Raw genomic sequence first — 21,435 nt, 5'->3', positions numbered from 1 at the left:
AAATCAACAGGGTGAGATGCATAATAATAGAAAGTGATGACGAAGATGCCGTGAGGATATGAGGCACCAATGCATGTAAATCACGAAAACGGATAGTGTAGGGACTCTAGGGAGGTGTATGGAGTGTCGGAACACGCAGAGCAAGAGGGTCTGAGACTGATTGATCGCAATAGTGTGGTTGACGACGTAGATCGCGGATGGAGCAAGATGAGACCTTGAACTGGATCTCCACCAATTTTTCTCCTTCTTCCTCCGTGGGACTCCGTTCTACTACTACTATCTACTACTAACAGCACTACTAACTGTTCGACAGCAACTGTGCTGAAGAGCTAACCTCAATAGTAGCAGTTAATTAACCCCCCCGAAAATCAAATTCGATAGATAACAACGACAACGGAACAATTTGCTCTGCCATCAGTCATGCTTACTATGTAACCGAACAACGACTACATATTTCACCGAATATTCTCCTCTCCCTATTTTCCTTCTAAGCGGCGACAACAACAACAACAACAACAACTACTACTCATGCCAAGGCTCACAACAACAAAAAAAGGAACTTGTGCCAAGAGCACACCCTAATTCTTCCTTGATAAGAAGGTTAAAACGCTACTACTAAATCAGCACTAAAACTACTACCCATAACCCATTCCTTCAAATCCATCCTCGCTGCGTCGTCCTGCACTAGCGCCGGAACCGCGAACTAAACAAGCAAATCAGGGGTCCCAAGCACACCATAACGTCCCTTTTTCCTCTTCTTTTTCGGCCCTTCTCTTTTCTCTTTTCTCATTTCTTTTTCGATGATCATCGTATACCAAGTGATCCGGCAGTAGTGTGCGGATATCATAATTAAACTGAAATATTCTTATCTTCACTATTTTTCTACGATTATTTATTTGGGCATCACTACTATATAACTAAATCAACTTGAAGACATGACAAGAAAAGGATTAAATATCTACGGAGTATCTATACTACAAACTAACTACGATGAAATATAGACTAGTGGGTGGCTCAGCAGAGAAATTTCTCCAACTAGTAGTAACAGTAGTAAGTAACTTCACGAAAGTTATTATTTATTTATCTACTATTTACTTCAGGCTCAGACTCAGACCTCCCCCCTCTCTTGAGTCCCTCTCTACCCGAAACACCAATTCCGACTGGTTAAAGTTCCCTGCAAAGTGGAGGCGATGATCTACGCCGGCGGCCGCCACTTGAGACGGGCGGTCAATCGGGAGGCGTACGGGAGTAGAAACTGTTTAGTTTTTGTGTTTGGGGCTGGTCCGGTCCTGTCTTCTTGTTTCTTTTCTTGGCAGAGGTGGTTCTCGGATGGCTGATGTTTGAGGTACTGTGTGTTGTGTTGGATTATGTGTTGTTGTGTTGAGACGGTGAAGATATATTCCATCCATCCATCCCATCAGTTCGTAGAATTTATGATTCATGCAGTGGGTGAGTATTTTAGTTTATTGACTGCCTCTTCGTATTCAATGCCACCACTACGTACCACTACCACTACTGTGGAAATAAGTAAGTAAGCACCTTCTGGACCAGATCGGGATCTAGACAGGATGTGAGCCGACGACTGAAGAAAATAATAAAAATAAAGAATCGAAAAGTATAATTAAATAAATAAAAAAGAGAATTAAAAAATAGAATGAATAAATCAAAATGGGAGAGACTAGAACTAACTAGGTTATTGTTATCACGGCGCGGCCCTTGTTCAAACCAACTCAATTCGATCCGGTATCTTCCGTTTCACTTTCTTTCTTTGCCTAGAAACTCTACATCTAGTACTACTTATACTGGTAGATAGGTAGGTATTCCGTCATTATGCACTTACATATTTAGTACCTGTCAGGACCTGCAGATAACAGAATAAAGAAATGAAGTAGAAAAGAAGAAGCAAAAAGATATATATTAAAGCTTTTTTTATTATGCCCCTTGTCAACTCACACATACTCTCTCTCTCTCCTTTAGCGAGGTTTAATTAATTGACTTACTGTAATTATCCCGCTCCCCTCCCTCTCTCCGTTTGTGGCCAAACCCGAGAACCAGTCATATTGCACAGCCCGAGCGAAGTATGTATGTATGTATGCATGCATACCTCGCTGCATGCTTACACAACCGGTTCTGCCACACATTTAGTAGATAGATACCGAATGATCTGTTGTATTACTGTACTCTCTCGGTTTAGTGTGCTACTATCTTCCGACACGACCAAGTATCTTGGCCTGAGGCCAAGACCAAAAAAGACCAGGAATTCGGAAAAGCCCAAGAAAGAAGAAACAACTATCTAAATTCGGGAATTGGTTGGGATTGTCTTCCAAGGCTCGGGTATGCAAGCCAAGACAACACGAGAGAATGAGAAGAAATCTTGCAGTGTCGGTTGTTCTCGACCTGTCCATCTATCTATCTGTTTGTCTGTCTGTCTGTCTGTCTGCCATACTGCAGGAGGTATCGATTGTTGGTTAGGCTGAAATCGGTGATTATCAGTCATTCATGACATACCTGTGCATTTGGCTAGTTAGTACACAGTAGGATGTCGTCACATCAATATCACTAAACGCTAATTTATCACAACTATACTAGCTAGTTAGTTAGCTATCTACTGACTGTAGATAACTAGTATACGTCTACAGTAGCAGCTTGACAGGCCTAAACTAGCACTACCACTACTACAAATACAATTAATTTATTCCAACAACAACACAATAGTAATATACACATACATATGCACTTCATCTATTTTTAATACTACTAGTAGTAGTAGTAGTAGTAGTAGTAGTAGTAGTAGTACCCGCCAGGTTTGCGCACGTACAACACTTCTGTCATCGTCATTATTATCTTCAGGGCTCGAGCAGCAGCAGCAGATCAGATCAATTAACATACTCGGTATAGCGTAAATGTATTCTTCACATGGGACCTGGCAGACACATCTTCTCCTCTCACACTTTCTCTGCCTATCATTCTCATTGAAAAGTACCTTGACGTGCCGATATCTGAGACATCCCCTCCCTCCCTCCATCCATCATCCTTCCAAAATTCCATATGCCCGTTTGTAACCACTCACAGGATTAAAACCAAACACAGATAACTGAATAAATAGAAAAGAGATAGATAGATAGATAAAGACCCCTGTTACACAGTAAGCGAAGCACACAGTAGAAGGTAAACTACCTAATGACTCTTCACTAATCCTGCACCTATAAGTCTTGGCTGCAGCCCGAAAGGAGGGCCAATTAATTTATTCACCAACCTTCTGCTAAGGTGTCCCGTTTGCCTCTTTCCCCCCTCTTCGCTTTTCTTCTGTTCGCTTCGCTTTCGAAGTACGCAATACACTGCACGGGAGTAGAATCCCTGTCTTGCCGGTGCCGACCAGAAGGATTTGGTTGCTCGGTATGGTGGCTCCTCGTCGGGATGAGGAGGAAGGGGGGGGTTTTTTTTTTTTTTTTTTTTTTTTTTTTTTTTTTTTTTTTGGGGGGGGGGGAGGTAAACCTGCTTTCTTTCTATTTTATTTTATTTTCTTTTCAACTATAGAACTGAATGTGGAAGGGACGGAGGGAGGAGCGTTACACAAAAAGTACTATTATCTATTTATACCATATCATCAAACTTATCAATCTATATCACTCCTGTGTTATTAACCTTCAATAGGATGGAGATATTTCTTCTTCAACATTAACTAGTATAAGTATATCATCGAAAGTTAAGCACACCCCCCTCTTCATAGTACTCACCACTAGACATCACTACCACTAGATACCACCAAGTAAAATGAATTCAGCCACCTCGATTCCTAGAAACCAGGGTTACCCCCACAACCCGAAAGCCATCACCAGAATAAAATGCAACATCGGGAAGCCGACGGACAGACCGGCATGCAGACAGAGCAGTTAGGACACACACGGGATGTTTCAGCTTTCTAAGCCACACACACATCGTTGGATTGGGCCGAAAAACTAAAGCAACTAATATGGTAGCTAAGACTACGGATATTAATTAGTTGAGTGACAAAGTATATTATAGTATAGGATGGTATAGTATACCGGGATATGAATGACCCTAAGTCGCGGCTAACTAGCTAACTAACTAACTAGCTAACCAAAGTACGTATGTACACAGTAGTAGCAACGTAGTAAGTAGTAATAGTCTAGACCAGGACTAAATACAGACAGCCATGCACGATTGCATAATCCCAATCCCAATAACTTTGAACGATAACAACGAAGAAATGTGATTGATTGGCCTTACAGGGTCAGACACTAGATTTCACTCACAAAGCCAAACAGAGTAGGTGATGTACACAGCCTACTTACTTGCTTGCTTGCTTTCTAGCCAAAGTATATTATTATTATTTTATTATTGTGGTAGCCAAATAATGATTCATAATGATGATGATGGAAGTGATTGTCTGTCACGGCTGCTTGAAGCGGCAAATGATCTGATCCTATCGGATATTCATCAAGTTAAGTTGATCTTTCGTTCCCGGCCCGGTGCCAAGCCCCAACCTTCCCGAAACATGGACTACTATCCTTTTGCTCGGCCATACTGGCTGGGAGGATTCCGGGTATGTCCGATATGCCGATTCCATTCGGTTTAGTTTTGTTGCAACTTGTAAGTATGTGCTTGGTGAGAATTGAGAAGGTTTCCCGGGTGTCCTCAGTCATCTCATCTAGGCTAGTTTAGTTTAGTTTAGTTTAGTTCAGTCTGGTCAGTCTTCAGGCAACCATCCTTCAGCTACTAACTAGGCTTCTAAGCGGGCCTGCACGTTGGCACTCACTCCATTTTATTGAGTTTGGACCCTGCCGTGCTGGGTAGTACCAGACTCCATCTAGATTAATCTACTTTGTAGGATTCTGCTACACGGAGTCCGTGGGTTGCAATAACTACGGTGTATGTAGATCATGACTCCGACTACAACATCAGTTTCAAAGCAAGAAAGAAATTTAGACCAAATTTACAAGTGAACCTAATTACTTCCTTGCATCTCTAAACATAGGAGATATATCGACGAGAAAAAAGAGAAAATGAGACCAGATATAAGAGACAAAAAGTACAGTGTGGCCGCCATGGCTCGGACATCGAAAGGGAGTCGTCTAATGATAGAGAGATGGAGGGGAGGGGAAGAAGTCAGAAACCCCCGCCCATACTGGGCGAATAAGAGTGGTGAGTTTCGCCCAGGAACCGGCAGGGTTCAAGGGAATGTCTCCGCCTGCGTGCAGACTGCTATCAATTCGTCTAGACCAGGTCCCTCTTGACGAATTCGTTCAGCAGCGCCTTGCCCAGGGAAGCGGGGCTGCGCTCGACAACAACACCAGCCGCCTCAAGAGCGGAGATCTTAGAGTCAGCGCCACCCTTGCCGCCGCTGACGATGGCTCCGGCGTGACCCATACGACGGCCCGGGGGAGCGCTAATGCCGGCGATGAATCCAACGGCGGGCTTGTTGTACTTGTTGTTGGCCTTGAGGAACTCGGCGGCATCCTCCTCGGCACTACCACCGATCTCACCAATCATGATGATACCGTCGGTCTCCGGGTCCTCGAGGAAGATCTTCAGGCAGTCGATGAAGTTGGTGCCGGAGAAGGGGTCACCACCGATACCGACGACCAGGGACTGACCAAGACCAGCCTGGGTGGTCTGGTTGACGGCCTCGTAGGTCAGGGTACCGGACCGGGAGACGATACCGACACGGCCACGCTTGTGAATGAATCCAGGCATGATACCAATCTTGCACTGGCCCTACACATCCGAAAATTTCATCATTAGCATCTTGACCCCTGTCCAGAAGGATCGCCTAGTGGTTTTTAGGTGCAACTTACAGGAGCGATGATACCAGGGCAGTTAGGACCCACCAGACGGGTCTTGTTCTGCGTCTTCAGGATATCGGTGATACGAACCATGTCTGGTTGATTGGTGGTCAGTCCTACACACAACATGCAGAGATCGTCGGCGCTACGCCATGGCTAATAAACATACCGTGCTGAGGGATACCCTCGGTGATACTATCCCGGTTGTTAGCACATGCTAGGCTCTTCTATCGTCATCGAGAGAGTTTGCCTACCAGACAGCCAGAGGAATTTCGGCCTCGATGGCCTCCTCAATACCCTTAGCGGCCAAGGGGGGGCTAGACTCAATCATTAGCAAATGTTCCTTCTATTCTCGATTAGGACGCCGGAAGCATACGGGACGAAGAGCGCAGTAGCGGTAGCTCCAGTCTCCTTGACGGCCTCGCTCACGTTGGCGAAGACGGGACGGTCAAGGTGCATCGAGCCGGCCTTCTTCGGGTTGGTTCCACCAACGACCTTGGTGCCTAGCAAGTTGTGAGTTTCCCATGTGAAACCGCCGGAGACATCTATCTAATTGGTGCAGACGTAGGAGGAGATAATACCATAGGCGATAGCTTGCTCAGCGTGGAAACTGCGGAAAGACGAAAAATAGCAACGTCAGCATCTCATGCATGATAAACAGCGTTCCCAGCGGATCGGGCAAAAAAGACGTACGTTCCCTGCTTTCCAGTGAAACCCTGGAAGATGACCTTGGTCTCTCCGTTAATGCGAAGGTTGTTCACAGTCTCAGCATAAGCCGGGCTGGCCGAGGCAGAGTATGCCCGGCGCTGCGTGGCAGCAGCATTGCGAAGGGCAGCGACGGTGTTACGGCGGACGGCCTGCATGGTTGATGGGGAGGGGAAGAAACCCGGTAAGGGGAGATCGGAAAGAGGGGAGAGGTGTGAAAGTTGAAGCACTACGAAGGTGCAAGAGAGAGTTTGTGGTTGAGATAGAGAAGAGAGGAAAGAGTAGCCGTTTCAAACGCGCCGGACAGATTCGCTTTGGGGAATTTCGGGACAAAGCTTTAAGCGGATCCGAGTTGTCACGGGCGGTCGGTTGCCTCCCTCGGCCTCGCTGCTCTTTTTTTCCTGTTGCCGTTGTGCTGTTCCGCCGCATCATCTCCCCCACATTATCTTAGCTCTACCCTTCTTTTTTCGGTAGTGGCTATTCAAGATCTAGATCTAGATTGTGTATCTGTACTGATTTGGCCGGTTGATTGATTTTCCTACTTGTCTTTCTTTTTTTTCGCCCCGTCGCGCAGTTCGCGTGGTGTGCATTTCACTTCATTCAAGATGGCGACCGCTACAATGACTATGCCGCCACTTCCCAAGTCTAAGAAAAATGCCAAAATTCCCCCGGAGAATGAACGTTTTATGAGAGCTTGCTCCGATATTGCGAATGCCCTCATCCAAGAATATGAAGCGCAACGCGATCCCAAGAAACCCAAGAGAGATATCAACCTCAACAAACTGCGGGGTCAAGTCGCCAAAAAGCATGCCCTGGCTACACAACCCCCATTGACGGCCATTATCGCGGCTGTCCCTGAGCACTACAAGAAATACATCCTTCCCAAGTTGATTGCGAAGCCCATCAGTATGTCTGCGCCTTGTCTCCCCTGCGCTTAGCAATTCTAACAGCCCCTGCTAGGAACCTCGTCCGGTATCGCGGTCGTCGCGGTCATGAGCAAACCCCATCGTTGTCCCCATATCGCCTACACCGGAAACATCTGCGTCTACTGCCCTGGTGGCCCTGATTCCGACTTTGAGTACTCTACACAGTCATATACCGGATATGAGCCGACGTCGATGCGTGCGATCCGCGCCCGTTACGATCCATTTGAGCAGGCCCGAGGACGTGTGGACCAGATCAAGTCTCTGGGTCACAGTGTGGACAAGGTGGAGTACATCATCATGGGTGGAACATTCATGTCTCTGCCGGAGGACTACCGTGAGTCGTTCGTGGCTCAGCTGCACAACGCGCTCAGTGGATACCAGACGGATAATGTCGACGAAGCAGTACAGGCTGGTGAGATGAGTAACGTGAAGTGCGTGGGTATCACAATCGAAACAAGACCGGACTACTGTCTCGACCAACATTTGAGCAGTATGCTCCGCTACGGATGTACCAGATTGGAAATTGGTGTCCAGAGTCTGTATGAGGATGTCGCCAGAGACACAAACAGAGGTCACACTGTTGCGGCCGTCGCAGAAACATTCAAGCTTGCCAAGGATGCCGGCTTCAAGGTCGTCAGTCATATGATGCCGGATCTGCCCAACGTGGGCATGGAGCGTGACCTGTTCCAGTTCCAGGAGTACTTTGAGAACCCGGCTTTCCGAACGGATGGTTTGAAGATCTACCCCACGCTGGTCATTCGTGGAACTGGTCTCTATGAGCTCTGGAGAACTGGTCGTTACAAGAACTACACACCAAACGCCCTTATCGACCTGGTTGCCCGCATCCTCGCTCTGGTGCCCCCGTGGACACGTATTTACCGAGTCCAGCGTGATATCCCCATGCCCCTGGTGACCTCGGGAGTCGAGAACGGCAACTTGCGCGAACTGGCCTTGGCACGCATGAAGGACTTCGGCACTACCTGCCGCGACGTACGTACCCGTGAAGTCGGCATCAACGAAGTCAAGAACAAGATCCGCCCATCCCAAGTCGAGCTGATCCGCCGTGATTACACGGCCAACGGAGGCTGGGAGACATTCCTCGCCTACGAGGACCCCAAGCAGGATATCCTGATCGGTCTGTTGCGCCTGCGCAAGTGCAGCCCAACCCACACCTTCCGGCCCGAGTTCACCGGTCAGCAGACCAGTATCGTGCGTGAGCTGCACGTGTACGGATCCGCCGTCCCTCTCCACGGACGTGACCCGCGCAAGTTCCAGCACCGCGGTTTCGGAACCCTGCTCATGGAAGAAGCAGAGCGCATCGCTCGCGAAGAGCACGGCAGCACGAAGATCAGTGTTATCTCTGGTGTCGGTGTGCGCAGCTACTACGCTCGTCTGGGATACACTCTCGATGGACCGTACATGTCCAAGATGCTGGACCCGATTGAAGACGAGGAGTTTTAAGCACTATCAGAGAAACAAAACCGTTTATGAATATGAATGATGTACGGTATTGCAACAACACCAACAAACGATACTCGAAACACAAAAGTCCTTCTTAGGTTATCTGCATGCGGCGTTGCACGGGGTTGGTTCTCCATTTTTCTGTTATCCAGGGGAGCAGTAGCGAAATCGGTATATACCAAAAATGGGCGGGATTAGAGAAACTTGCATTGTACATATGGCGCTTGAGCCGATTTGCTTGCCTACCACTACTACTACTATCTAAGTTATGAGGATGAATGATACATGTCACATGTGTATTGGTAGTTACGTGAGCCTTTCTTCTTCCAGGCTGTACTACTTGCTTTACCAATAACCTGAACAGTGAGATACTACCATGATGGATGACGATAATGGATTGAACATAACTGCGGACACACAAGTTCTATTCGAACAAAGACTATATACATATACAACCCGCAAAATACACCAGAAAAAAAAACCGCGCAGAGAAAAGGTTAATCAATCCAAACATCCATCACATCACATCGCAACTGAAGAAGTTATCAATAATCAATCCAATACCACTCCGGCTTTACGATAAGCAAGCGAGGATGGAGTGAGCCTCCCACGATCAGATTGTCATACGTAGCACAGCACACGCAGACAATATCGTCATTCCTTTCCTTTCCTTTCTCTTTCTCTTACATCCAGGGAAAGTATGCCCTCTCCTGGGATAGAATATATGGTACATCTCTCGATGATCCATCCGCATCTGCATCGATATTCCTCTCTGCTTCTCCAGCAAGATAAAGCCAGCAATCCACCTCAAAATCGCAAAGCAATGTAGAATGCCCTTTAACTCAACGATATAGCCCCGCCCCTCCGGGCCCTCATGTGCAAGTAAGCCTGGAAAGCGCAGAACACGAAGAAAGCCTATATACCAGTCATCAATGGGTTAGCATATCCATTCTCTTTCTCCCGCTGTCTTTTTTCCCTTTCATCTCCACAACTCCAATCCATATACATGAAAACCCAGGGATAAACACGTACAATATAAACCAACACGGCGGTGAAAATCGAAGCTGCGACCGCGGCGCCATCTTCAGGTTCGCCTTCGGAGCCAGTGAAACCGGGGTGTTCGCTCTATTCCATGACTCTTTTGTCAGAATACTCCTTTCTTTTGGACGATAATAGATTATTGCTGTGGTATAAAACGCACCTTGTATAGCGAACCCAAAACGGAGAGGATAATGATGGCGAAGACGGAGATGACCACGCTATTTCATTCAATGTCCCTTGTATTAGCTAGCGGGTCTGGTTATGGAGGCGCGCTGTGTGGGTGTATTGTGGACGTACCAGGACCATGCGTTAAGGGCGGAGACGACGGGCTTCATCTTGTATGATCTGGTATGATTGGGGCACCTTTGGGGGTTGAGAGGAGGAGGGAGGGAGAGTCGGGAGTGGCTGGCTGGCTGGCGCGGCTCGGGTGGTTGATGGTGATACCCGCTATCCGATGAGATGCGATGAGATTTGCGGACTAGCGATGGGATGTATTGATCGCTGACACGGATAAAAGAGTGATGGAACTTTCAAATTGCCTGTCCAGGCTGCCGTTGAGAGGGGGGATGAGGCCGTTGATGTCGTTGGATGATGTCGAGGATCGCAGGTGCCGGTGGAGACCTCCGGTGTGTTGGCGCTAAGCCGGTTTGGGGCGGGCGGTTATGTGTCGAGACTTGTTGTCCGCGTCATGGTGTTGCACTGGATGGTTATACTTTGTCCCGTCAGGGGATTGGGTCTTTCAACTTATAGTATAGGGTAAGGGGTTTTTTAGATCTTGTGAGGTGTTGTTCTTTGAATATGCGAGGTGTGTTAGAAGTAGTGTAGTATTGGTTTCATTCATGTCCTCAATGATCATGTTCTTAACTGGAATATATATACATCATCTGCCATGTCTCACGTCTATTTTCACCCACAACCAACCCTCTTTAATCCAACAACCACACCCTAATGCGTCTTGTTCCATTCTATACACTCATCAAACGTTACCCCAGATCCACCAAAGATATCCAACGCACTCCCAATCGTCAAATCCACCTTCCCTTGACTGCTGACGTGAACCTTCTCCAGATCCTGGAGATTCCGAGCACCTCCGGCATAGGTGACAGGGATAGTACACCACTGGGACAGCTTAGACACGAGCTCCTCATCAACGCCCTGTTGCAGACCCTCAACATCTGCAGCGTGAATGAGGAACTCGGAACAGTAGGGCTCCAAGAGCGCAATTGATTCTGCTTCGGTCAGTTGTATTCATACAATGACTGTAATCACAGCGAGGGAACAGAGAAAGCAAAGCCATAACCACAAAACCTTCAATCCAAAGCCAAGATTTCATGCTTACCTTGCGTAATCTCCATCTCAGTAATCGTCTGCCAGCGATTCATAGCCACAAACCACGTATTATCCTTCTTCCTGCAGCTCAGGTCCAAGACCAGCTTAGACCTGTCACCATCCAGCGCAGCAAGAACAGACTGCAGCCTTTCAAGAGAGAACTTGCCCTCCGGGAAGAGGAACGATGTGATGATAACCTGCAATTGCAACATTAGCCATTACACTGCACAACAACACACTCTAAACCTCCAAACCAAAGCAACACCCAACCCCCAACCCCCAATTCATCCATCCACACCCACAAACCCAACCCCAAAACCCCAAAGAAAAAGGAGAAAGAACTAACCTTCTCAGCCCCCATCTCAACCCAATACTTCGCATTCTGATCCGTAATGCCCCCCGCAACCTGCAACCCAGCAGGCCAGGTCCTCAACGCCTCCTTAGCAGCCTCATCATTGCCCGGACCGAGCATAACAACATGTCCACCTCTCAAATCATTCTTCCTATACAATTCCGCATAGTGACTGGCCGGCAACTTCGACACATAATTCGTCTTCAGGTCCGCCGCAACACTGCTCAACGTTCCGCCCACTATTTGCTTCACCTGGCCGGAGTGTAAATCAATGCAGGGACGGAATTTGGTCATTTTGATAGAATGTATCCTCTGACGTGTCCACCACAAGTCACTCAATTCGTGTGTCTGATCAGTACTGTCGTGAATGAATGAATGACTCTATCTATTCCCCCCACGGTTTTGTGGAAATCCGACGAGGGGTTGCGCGGGTTATCTTATCTGCACGTGATGGGAATTATACAGTATGGAGAATAGGTGGGTTACATAAGCCGGTTGGTTTTACGGCAAAGTCGTCACTTATCGCGCGCATTATTTTTTTCCGCCGGGACGAGTGGTTTGGTCGTTCAGCATTTTATTGTTTGGTTTATAGCAGCAGCACAAGCAATTGAAAATGGTCGGAAAGCGCAAGAGAGACGCTGCTGTTGTCTCTAGGACTACGAAGGTGGATGAGGAGGAGGAGAAGACGACGCCACAGACCGAGACGACTGATGCGTCTGCTACGGATATTTTTCGCAAATTCTTTGAGGCGCAGTTCCAGCCGTTGGAGGTGCCTGGGGGCCAGGTGACTCGTGGTGATGAGTCGGATGAAGAAGACAGTGAGGATGAAGATTTTGAGGAGGGATCTGAATCGGGCTCTGATTGGGATGGTCTTTCCGGAGAGGAAGACGAGGCTCCGGTTGAGGTGGTTGAGCATCGCGATATCAAGAGCCAGGATTTGTTGGATAAGAAGGCGCGTAAGGCGTTTATGGTATGTCTACGAGTTATGCGTGTGCTGTTATGTTTTCTTTGCTAATTCGCCTTTACTAGACCTCGAAACCACCCTCGTATTCCGAAGAACCGAAGCCGGCAAAAAAGAAGGCCAAGAAGGAAAAGAGCGACGATGATGAGGAGGAGGACGCCATAGATGCGGATAATTTGAAGAATGATCTCGCCTTGCAACGGCTTCTGAAGGAGTCCCATCTGCTCGAGTCGGCGAATGAGCTCGCGCCAACCGGTAAAAATCGAATCAAGGCTCTTGATCTAAGAATGCAGGAACTGGGGGCAAAGGCGTCTCTGTATAAGCAGAAAATGCCCACAGCGCACAGAAGAGGCATCAAGGAGAAGGCGGAAATGAAGGAAGATAGGCGCCGACGTGAAGCCAAGGAGAACGGTATCATTCTCGAGAAGCCCGCACCGAAATCAAACCCAGCCAGCACCAAGCGTCGGGAGCGCGGTGTCGGAGGTGCTTCTATCGGAAAATTTGCGGGTGGTGCTTTGAACCTGAGCAAGCGTGACGTGGCCGCCATTCAAGGCCCGCGCCGCACGACAAAGGGCAAGGGCAGGGGCAGAGGACGTCGCTAGGCCTGCCTGAGAGCCATGAATGGCAGTACTAGCCACGCCTGACACCACTCCCAGTCAGATCCCTTTACGTCCCGTGCGCGCCCAGAGCGCGCCGCCCTGATTCGACGTGGATTGGCTGTCGAGCGTATCCTAGCCCCAGTAATGCTTACCGGAAGAGGGGTTGTAGTCTGTTTCTTTACATGAGGAACTTTCTGTCAATCCTTCGCCTTCCTCTTGTTCTTCGGCTGTTTCACGAACACGCCCCGACCCCTTTGTGAAGGTTTACCGTGTCCAGACTGCTGTGATAGGTCGGGATGGAGTCCTCGAAGTGCCGCAACAAAGGGGAGAGCAGAACGATGCGCCCGCTCGTATTGAGGACGTCGAGATGGCCCCGGCGTCCATGCTGGCTGCAGCCTTGATTCAATGCTGAAACTTCTGATTTGCCCGCTCAAACCTTATTCCCCGAAACGCCTTAAGACAGTGTGCGAAGCACGTTCCAATAGCACCAAACTATGTGTGAGACCGAGCACGCTGTTCCGAATACGGTGATATCCCCGAGTCGAGCTAAGGTTTGAGGACGAGACCCCCAATTCTGAGACAGCCTATGGCCTTAGGACGTTTGAGAAGGTCGACCGACATGAGAATACCCCAGAGGTTGGCCAGTTTTAGTTGCTAGGTGCTGTCTATAAACAGCTGAAGCACGAGTCATCCTAGATAGATAGATCTTAGAAAGCGTCCAGTCTCTTATCGAGCAAAAATAGAACGTCCCCATCCCGTATAGAGACACCCGGTGAAAGGGCGTCGCATGAACCGACTGTAAACAAGACTTTTAGTACTTTTTAGCTCGATTCCTTGGAGAACTACTATCAAGGTACACGTCAGTTCTCTCCTGTAGTAGCGCTCACCAAATGTTGAGTTGAGAAACCTAGCTTCTCATCTGATCAGTCATACTCCTTTTTTTTCCATCTCTAGCTCGGCATCGGTTTAAGCCAGCCTAATAAGGACTAGGAGTTTGCCAGTCTGATATGATTGAGTTTGCCAGTTCTGCGGCTACAGGCACACCGATCTGCTACTAGCGGATAAACGTCCCACCCTCAGGCAGTTCCTCTGTCTGCTTATCTAGTTCCGGTGTACCAGGGTACCTGCATGAATAATCCGATATTATTAGGTTAGTGCAATAGCGGTTCCGTGGTTCCAATTCTCTAGTTCAGGTACCGCTGCCGTGAAGGGGAATGGAGAAGCCGCAAAAGGAGAAAAAAAAATTGATGCGAATTGCTAAGGCGTCAATAATAGTTCCCATTATTGTCATGCATCCATCCGGTTTTGTTAGTCATCTCCCACTTAATTCTGCATGCTCGTGCCTTTGCACGAACCACAAGCCATGAGGCGGGACAGGGAGACATCTTCGTCGTTTCAGATTCTGCACGTAACCATTCCGAGCAGTGTACTTTGACACTTGCACCGGAATCGCTTGGAAATGTCGCTTAGTACGAGTCAGAGGTCTGAGTCGTAACCCGTAGATACAGGGTGGTTGGTGCCTTCTGGAGAAGTCTAGACGATATCGTGCAAGCTGGACCTGGATCATTGCCGACTACACTTGGCATTTATCACCCCTTTAAGCGGAAGTCCACCGAATCGCGCATGAAGCCGGATTGGTGTCTATAGCGTGTTGTTGTTGATAGCATGATGCGGATTTGGAGTATCCATGTCTAGTGACAGAAAATGCCGCTATATGATCCTTCATGCAGGAACGTGGGAAAAAAATGCGTAATCCCCGCTCTTAGTGCTAACCTACCTGCTTGGCATCTTGACAATGCACTAGATAGCTGGTGTGATTAGGCCCATGGATATCTTTTCACCTTAGTAGACAGGTATGATGGAAAAAAGTCATCTGTGGTCCTCAATATCGAGAAGTCAACAATGTGGAGGATCGAGAGACAAGGGCAAGCTAGCTGATCGATCTATGGCCTGGGCAGAAACTTTAGAGGAAAGAGGTGGATTCGCGGACACGGAATTCCAGCTTTCTCCGTTGGTCGCCATATAGAATATAGGCTAATCCCAAAACCCGAGGTTTAAACGGGTAGAGAATAAGGCCGCTGATCATCTCCATTCCGATATATCCGGCCATTTCATTTGGTTACTGGCGGAGCGAGATTCTCCAGGGAGCCAATGTTATTGTCTTGGGTCTCGGAGGCTTATTGGCATGATTCACGGATTTATATCAGTTTGTGGGATAGTACGACTGTCGTCAACAAGCGACTATTGTATGTGCGAAATCCTAGGTGAAAGAGACCGACCAAGCTGGCCTACTAACCAATGAACGTATCGGCCATCCGGAAGAGATAGATATGTATCAGGCTGGGAGGATCAGCATGGGGACGGCGCATTCGCTACGCATTCCACTAAGGAGCTGACAGTTGTAAACAGAAGCCGGATGGACGCGACCTCTAAGCTCCCCCGCACGTTCTCGAGTCAGGCCGGGAGGTTTCATCTTGGACACTACTCCAGCTTAGCTGCATCGCTAGATACGAGACACAAGCTATCACCAGAACAGAAGGTAGAGATGTAGAAAGATGGACCTAGCGTTGGTCCGGCCTCTGTTTGATCGCCCTGAGCTTCCTATCTCATATCCCCGACAGATAGCAGTACAGGCCGAGGCCGAGTGCGGCACAGACTCATTCAGTAAGAGATAGATGTTGCCCGGGTGGTCCTGGCAGTGACGGATGCCGGAAGTTGGAACAGTGCTGGACTTTTCTAGATGGTTTCAGGCCTGACGATCAAACCCAGGCCCGTTGCACAGAGAGCGGGCCAAGCCTTCCCTTGCTGGAAATGCGACCTTTCTTCTTCGCAGCAGGACAGAAAGGGTAAGTCAAAGTAGAATGGTCTTTTTCTGAACTAACTTACCACTAAGTCACTAAATAACGAGCTAATGCCGGCTTTACCAATTGCGACCTTGTGGTCAGCAAGCCGGCAGAGGCGGCCGTAATTTATGGCCCCATTAGGTCTCCATCGAGAACCCCATGGAATCCAGGCACAATTGCCCATTCCGGCCTGGTTGCCACCCACTTAGGGTCTGGAAGGATTCAACCGTCAGGGGAGAGCTTGAGTTTCCAAGTTGTCCTTAATACCACTTAGCATCTTCGATGGGGTATTGGAGTACTATCTACTGGCACTATTTGCTATGCTAACCTTAGTCTCGCTATGCTTCCGACTGTTGCTACTGGATTCGAGCCATCCCGACTCCATCCTAACTCCATCCTAATCCCCATCCTTACGCCGTTCTTCCACATTGTTTCGCAACAACTCCGAGAACTATTGCGAGATATCGTGAGAACTTACGTAGTCTGCTCCGAAGAGGCGTCCAGACTAAAAGACATGGCTTTGGATAACTCTAAATGTGTATGGGTGCGAGCTATCGGCGCCCTCTCGGGATGCTCGGTCTTTCGGACTTCTCCCAAATGCAGCAACCAGCCTCCGGCATTTTTGACTGGGTCTTCGGAGAATTTATCATGGGTAGCAAGGGGTCTCTTCCCACCGACCCTGATCGATGACAGTGCTCAGATATCAGCCTGTCTATTTTTGTGTTTTCTTGGTGGTCCCTGACCTCTCCTGACCGGCATACCCATGATGCACCCCCTTTTTTATTTGCCCAGCACACGCAGTCGTTGTAGTCTGCACAGTGCACGGTGACTATCTCTGTAGGTCTTTCTCTCTTTCTCTGCGGACATTCAAAATTCGGCCGAGACTGTGGAGTAGACTACTACTTACATAAAGATCTTGACGATCGGACCAATGACCGCCTGACAATCCCAGCACCGCTGCACTAAGTATGCCTCTATAACCAGCATACCGACTATACTAGCCATCTTAACCTCCTTGAACGGGCTGAAGTGGAGGAAGTACAGTACAGGGGGCAATCAATGGCCTTACGGCACACTTCGGACTGACTTTCGGAAGACACATCCTACCATGGATACCACAAGAATTGGGCTGTTAAGCCTTGGCGACTAAGCTTCGCCGTTTTCGCATCCATCCTTTGGATTGCGCAGATCACCCCTGATGCTCAACGTCCTGACCGTATGATGGCATGCTCCGGGGTTAAACCGGCTAGACCTCATTTTTCGCATCACCGCCTTTTCTCTCCCAGATTACCTAGCAAACAATTGCTTTCAGATTTGTCATTGTGATCGCGTCAAACAAATGGGTCAGCTCGGGTCACGAAACATAGATTGCCACATTACCCGCGCTTGTTTCCTATCCTGCTACAGTGATTCAGCCTGGTATGTGACTCAGGCGATCATTATGTCATCTCTGACATACCAGTGATAATATCATCAGGCATCTATGAATTCAGACGACGAGGACGATCTTGATGTTCTTAGAGTTAGGAACATACCCAATAAAGCACGATCCCAATATCGAAGTGCACTATATTGATGCACACGGACCAAACCTTGATGTCTCAAAATTGAGCTCGGGTAATCGGGCCCCTCATACTGTGTGCGATTTAATTTAGATCGTTGTCTGTATCTTGTGAAAGAGTCAGGTGAATGTGATTTAGTCGATCGTGATAATTTGTATCCGATATTAATCTTTATTTGGAGGGTATGGTTGGTGGGCCAATGGGCGTAGCGCTTGCCGCTATGATGGTGATTGTGATTGATCATCTTGAGCAGTTATATACGTCCAAAGACAATCAAAGGGCAGAAAGTACCTACTAAGTAGGTACTTACCAACTTGCCGGGGTTTACTTTCCCAACTACTACTATCTTAAGTGACCCCCTCAACCAGCCTTGAGCGGCAAATATCACCGGTCATGCGTCCCTTGGTGGCAGTGGCGTTTTGGGCTGTAGGCTATTCCTATCTTTGAGCAGCTAAGCCCACCATGCTTTTGGAAATGTATGTACATGTGTGTAAGCACTGCCTGGCCGAGTGACCTCCTCCATCGGTACCCTTGATCTTCCCAAACAAAGGAGGGCCATATGCAAGCCGAAGGGAGGCAAAACATATCATACTGTCCCACTAATTCGGTAGACTTCCCAAGAGGCTACTATCTACTCTGGAACTACTATCTACAAATGAACAATACCAAGGACTGTACATCGTTGTGCGCCACGATCAAGCTGGTCATCACGTAAGATCAGTCAGTCGATTTATTTTTGGTGCCGTCAATTTCTGTTGCCCTGAAGAGTTTCTACTAGTTAGATACTACTTCGGAAACCCGCATAACAACCCTGCATGTAATTCGCCTGTTGGACAGAAACTGGGCGGTGGTACTGGTGCATGACTAGTCTGACAATCAGATGAGCTCATGACAAGTAAGTAATACAACACTGCCATTGCCATGCCATGCTATGCTACACCAGGCAATCATTTGCATATGACAATAGCATGGCATAGCCGCCAGTTATCCAACCACACATTGAAGAAGCAGGTTGGAAGCCTTTGTCATACTGTGTTGCTGGAACAAACACAAAACAAAGGTAATGGATGGATAGTTGGATGGATGGATGGGCTATTACTAGCTACCCCCTACTAGTCTACTAGTCATACTGTAGCTACAGTAGTCACATACAGGTAAGTAAGTAGGCAAGGGTAAACAAACCTATCTCACAGAGAGAGAGAGAGAAAGGCACACTACCACGACTGGAAAGTGGATATTGCTTCTCTCAGTTCAATTGGGGCCACTGAAAATTGTGGGTTGGAAGGGATAATCCATGCCAGCCATTGGCGGAGTAGTAAGCGCTCACCAGAATTCTGAAACAAGGGGCGAATGCTTCAAGATTGTTTCCCGCGCCAGTTTGATCGGGTGTGCAGGCTTGGCGTTGTGGCCTTTTCTTGGTTCCACCCAGGGCGGCAAACCCAGCGAGGCGCCTTGGTTTGTGATTTCATTTCCATGCCTTGACCAAGCGGGTAGCATTGCTGGCACAAAGGGTGTAAAAAAAGAAGAAAAAAAGAAGAAGGAAGGGTAGTGGACTACTTACTACTGTAGAAGAAGGTTGGTAGCGATGAATTGGGCGGTTAAGCAACCCGCATCTTCTCGTTCTTATTCGATGTGACTTCCCACTTACCATAGCCGCTGGCTGTGTGATATGCAGTGCTAGTGTCAATGGTGGGTTGGGTTGTGTCTGTGTATGTGTGCAATGCTTGGATAGGCTGGAGACCTGGCAAATGGCCCCCAAGAAGAATGAGGCCCCCAAATAAATCGTCGCCTAAGTAGGTTGAGAAAGAGGAGGGTACATCGCCCGTGCGCGCCTATGTGCATATCTGGTGGTGTACAACTACTTACTACACAAGACTTACTCTTACTACACCACGGAGGGGAACGCTTCTCCTGATTTCCCCTTTTCCAAAAGCTTCTGGTAGTAATATCGGGATGCCAAGAGATAGAGCTTACTTGTGTTAAGGCTCCCTGGATCCCACTCAAGGAATTTTGTCCACACAGAAAGCAAATTGATATCCTATTTTGGTTGCAAATCCGAATTCCCAACAGTCAGGTCGTCGGATACCCATGATCCATCATGGAGGTGCCTAGGCTACCGGACCAACTCCACTTTTACATGTTCTGTTTGCCCATTCCCTTTCTTCTGTGTAAGGTTAGCCACACCTTCCCCACACATAGCAGAAAGCCAGTAAATATCGCGCGGCCCATGATGTAAGATATCTTCAGGAAGCGCTCTTCAAATTAACAGTCGCCAAGTCGGAGCAGGTAGGCTACCCCACAGAATCAATGGGATTGGCTTAAACCTTTGGGGTGTATGATTGCAAGCTGCAGGAAGAGACAGGGTGTGTAGGATGATTATTTTGTAGTATATGTGAGTTAGTATGTAGTACTAGAGGCCCTTTCAACTGGAGAATTTCTTATTTCCTTTTTCCTTTTTTTTTCTCATTTCAATGTTGGTATGACCGACCAGAAAATCAACTGACTAGTAAGTTGAACTACTTAACAAGATAACTTACTCCGTACTGAATGCTCTCACCACCTTCCAGCAGGTTTCTATGAATAAGTTTAGCAACGATTGAGGTGGACTAACCCAAGAGGGAGGCGGGCCCGGCAACAAAAAATCACTAACGGATGGGATGGATTGGAATCTTTGGAAGTCGGCGGCAGCCCCACTGTCTGGTAATCTGGTTATCGTCCTGGTACCTGACCGTTTGGATACCTAAATATCTTACCATTGACCCCACTTTTTGGAGGTGTGATTTCGCTGCTGAGAGAAGCAAATAGCAGGATAATCGGTCCTGGGGGGAGGTTACTTCAGGGAGCAGCCCTTTTTACCATACGTGTATAATTCTTGTATCGCGTGATTTGATTACCGGGGGGGCCCTCTCTCTCCTCTCTTTCTCTCTTCTCTCTCCTCTTTCTGCCCTTAGGCTCTCTCAGACTTTCTGTCCTCTTTTTTCCTCCTCTTTTGTTATTATATTATTATTTTATTTTATTTACTCTGAAATATTCTTTTTTAATTTTTTATTTCTTCCTTTTCCCCCTGCCCTGAAGTCGGTCCCTGGCGCCAGTCTCCACTTATATTTTCCTATTCTTTACTCAGTGGGTAAAAAAAAGCCCTACTTTTTCGCCGTGCGCGTATCCCGGAGCCCAACCAACTAAGTAAGTAACTTAGTCAAGCCGCCCAGGAGGGAGAGAAGAAAGTAGTAGAAAAGAGAGACTCCAGAAGTGGGCGACTCGATCCGCGGGTCTCGGTCGGCGGCGCTCCCTGAATTCCTCCTCCCAGACCCAAAGTCTCCGTCTCTCGACACTGGCTGGTCGTTTAAAATTATTATTGTTCTTTTTCCCGATTTTATTATTTATTGTTAGATTATTATTTTATCGATTGGCATTATTATTACCGGTTACCGACTGCCCTTCCATACTTGATCTGTACCTCATCTCTGCTGTAAAAAAGCAAGTCCCTACTTCATCCCTCCACTTCTTCCTCTTCCTCTCTTCCCCTTCCCCTCCTACTCTTCCCCATCGCGACTGGCATCTCTTGTTTTTCTTCTTCCATTTTTACTTCGTCCTTCCCCCTCTTCTTCACCTCCTTTCGTTTCAGTTCACATCCCCATCTTCGCCGTGCGAGTTATCTCAACCCAAGGGACTTGTAATCGGGCTGGCCCAGTTCAACTCTCTGTTGCTCTCTCTCTTTCTCACTGCCTTTCATTTGCCCTTTGTTGACGAGGGTCGGCACAACGTCAGCGCCTAACTACTACTTGCTTGCTACTCTATCCATACAAGAGGCTGGCACCTCTTTTTTCCTACCCATCAGCTGTGTTTGGA

The 21,435-nt window shown here is 47.9% G+C and overlaps 7 protein-coding genes across 7 annotated transcripts; 3 read left to right on the top strand and 4 right to left on the bottom strand.

The window, feature by feature from the left end:
- Nucleotides 1-4,926: 4,926 nt before the first annotated feature.
- On the bottom strand, nt 4,927-6,830 carry BO87DRAFT_377125 (succinate--CoA ligase (GDP-forming) subunit alpha). Its single transcript, XM_025623472.1, has 7 exons — nt 6,501-6,830; nt 6,389-6,417; nt 6,184-6,310; nt 6,062-6,124; nt 5,977-6,002; nt 5,820-5,902; nt 4,927-5,739 (listed from the first exon to the last, which is right to left on the bottom strand). Exons 1-7 carry the CDS (start codon nt 6,668-6,670, stop codon nt 5,239-5,241), a joined length of 999 nt encoding a protein of 332 aa, XP_025479354.1. The 5' UTR covers nt 6,671-6,830; the 3' UTR covers nt 4,927-5,238.
- BO87DRAFT_360183 (Elongator subunit ELP3) lies at nt 6,642-9,265 on the top strand. The gene is made up of 2 exons (XM_025621545.1): nt 6,642-7,418; nt 7,473-9,265. Exons 1-2 carry the CDS (start codon nt 7,118-7,120, stop codon nt 8,897-8,899), a joined length of 1,728 nt encoding a protein of 575 aa, XP_025479353.1. The 5' UTR covers nt 6,642-7,117; the 3' UTR covers nt 8,900-9,265.
- A 41-nt stretch (nt 9,266-9,306) lies between these two features.
- Nucleotides 9,307-10,378, bottom strand: BO87DRAFT_377123 (uncharacterized protein). The gene is made up of 4 exons (XM_025623471.1): nt 10,238-10,378; nt 10,101-10,158; nt 9,932-10,024; nt 9,307-9,814 (listed from the first exon to the last, which is right to left on the bottom strand). The coding sequence occupies exons 1-4, from the start codon at nt 10,273-10,275 to the stop codon at nt 9,737-9,739; spliced, it is 267 nt and encodes an 88-aa protein (XP_025479352.1). The 5' UTR covers nt 10,276-10,378; the 3' UTR covers nt 9,307-9,736.
- Nucleotides 10,379-10,769: 391 nt separating this feature from the next.
- Nucleotides 10,770-12,026, bottom strand: BO87DRAFT_459597 (1-(5-phosphoribosyl)-5- ((5-phosphoribosylamino)methylideneamino)imidazole-4-carboxamide isomerase HIS6). Its single transcript, XM_025628968.1, has 3 exons — nt 11,616-12,026; nt 11,280-11,466; nt 10,770-11,169 (listed from the first exon to the last, which is right to left on the bottom strand). Exons 1-3 carry the CDS (start codon nt 11,913-11,915, stop codon nt 10,886-10,888), a joined length of 771 nt encoding a protein of 256 aa, XP_025479351.1. The 5' UTR covers nt 11,916-12,026; the 3' UTR covers nt 10,770-10,885.
- Nucleotides 12,027-12,234: 208 nt separating this feature from the next.
- On the top strand, nt 12,235-13,184 carry BO87DRAFT_309392 (uncharacterized protein; the record flags this gene model as incomplete). The annotated part of the gene is made up of 2 exons (XM_025619468.1): nt 12,235-12,591; nt 12,651-13,184. The coding sequence occupies 2 exons, from the start codon at nt 12,235-12,237 to the stop codon at nt 13,182-13,184; spliced, it is 891 nt and encodes a 296-aa protein (XP_025479350.1).
- Nucleotides 13,185-13,586: 402 nt separating this feature from the next.
- Nucleotides 13,587-16,298, top strand: BO87DRAFT_397523 (uncharacterized protein; the record flags this gene model as incomplete). Its single annotated transcript, XM_025625309.1, has 11 exons — nt 13,587-13,656; nt 13,723-13,817; nt 14,206-14,272; nt 14,581-14,642; nt 14,986-14,992; nt 15,151-15,233; nt 15,446-15,485; nt 15,521-15,647; nt 15,733-15,825; nt 15,857-16,027; nt 16,127-16,298. 11 exons carry the CDS (start codon nt 13,587-13,589, stop codon nt 16,296-16,298), a joined length of 987 nt encoding a protein of 328 aa, XP_025479349.1.
- A 2,643-nt stretch (nt 16,299-18,941) lies between these two features.
- BO87DRAFT_387296 (uncharacterized protein) lies at nt 18,942-19,815 on the bottom strand (the record flags this gene model as incomplete). The annotated part of the gene is made up of 6 exons (XM_025624809.1): nt 18,942-19,085; nt 19,148-19,149; nt 19,235-19,418; nt 19,467-19,522; nt 19,561-19,624; nt 19,771-19,815. The coding sequence occupies 6 exons, from the start codon at nt 19,813-19,815 to the stop codon at nt 18,942-18,944; spliced, it is 495 nt and encodes a 164-aa protein (XP_025479348.1).
- Nucleotides 19,816-21,435: the final 1,620 nt, after the last annotated feature.

The sequence above is a fragment of the Aspergillus neoniger genome (assembly GCF_003184625.1).
Source record: "Aspergillus neoniger CBS 115656 unplaced genomic scaffold BO87scaffold_18, whole genome shotgun sequence".
Lineage (NCBI taxonomy): Eukaryota > Fungi > Ascomycota > Eurotiomycetes > Eurotiales > Aspergillaceae > Aspergillus > Aspergillus neoniger.
This window is presented reverse-complemented; position numbering and strand designations above follow the sequence as displayed.

Excerpts from the sequence above, each read along its gene's own strand:
- BO87DRAFT_377125 (XM_025623472.1), bottom strand. The coding sequence starts at position 6,670 with ATGCAGGCCGTCCGCCGTAACACCGTCGCTGCCCTTCGCAATGCTGCT. Across the intron at positions 6,003-6,061 it reads GAAATTCCTCTGGCTGTCTG|TATCACCGAGGGTATCCCTC; the intron begins GTAGGCAAACTC and ends CAACCGGGATAG. Across the intron at positions 5,740-5,819 it reads GCCCTGGTATCATCGCTCCT|GGCCAGTGCAAGATTGGTAT; the intron begins GTAAGTTGCACC and ends TCGGATGTGTAG.
- BO87DRAFT_360183 (XM_025621545.1), top strand. The coding sequence starts at position 7,118 with ATGGCGACCGCTACAATGACTATGCCGCCACTTCCCAAGTCTAAGAAA. Across the intron at positions 7,419-7,472 it reads GTTGATTGCGAAGCCCATCA|GAACCTCGTCCGGTATCGCG; the intron begins GTATGTCTGCGC and ends AGCCCCTGCTAG.
- BO87DRAFT_377123 (XM_025623471.1), bottom strand. The coding sequence starts at position 10,275 with ATGAAGCCCGTCGTCTCCGCCCTTAACGCATGGTCCTG. Across the intron at positions 10,159-10,237 it reads GCCCTTAACGCATGGTCCTG|CGTGGTCATCTCCGTCTTCG; the intron begins GTACGTCCACAA and ends TGAATGAAATAG. Across the intron at positions 9,815-9,931 it reads CCGCCGTGTTGGTTTATATT|GCTTTCTTCGTGTTCTGCGC; the intron begins GTACGTGTTTAT and ends ACTGGTATATAG.
- BO87DRAFT_459597 (XM_025628968.1), bottom strand. The coding sequence starts at position 11,915 with ATGACCAAATTCCGTCCCTGCATTGATTTACACTCCGGCCAGGTGAAG. Across the intron at positions 11,467-11,615 it reads TTGAGATGGGGGCTGAGAAG|GTTATCATCACATCGTTCCT; the intron begins GTTAGTTCTTTC and ends TTGCAATTGCAG. Across the intron at positions 11,170-11,279 it reads TGAGATGGAGATTACGCAAG|AATCAATTGCGCTCTTGGAG; the intron begins GTAAGCATGAAA and ends TGACCGAAGCAG.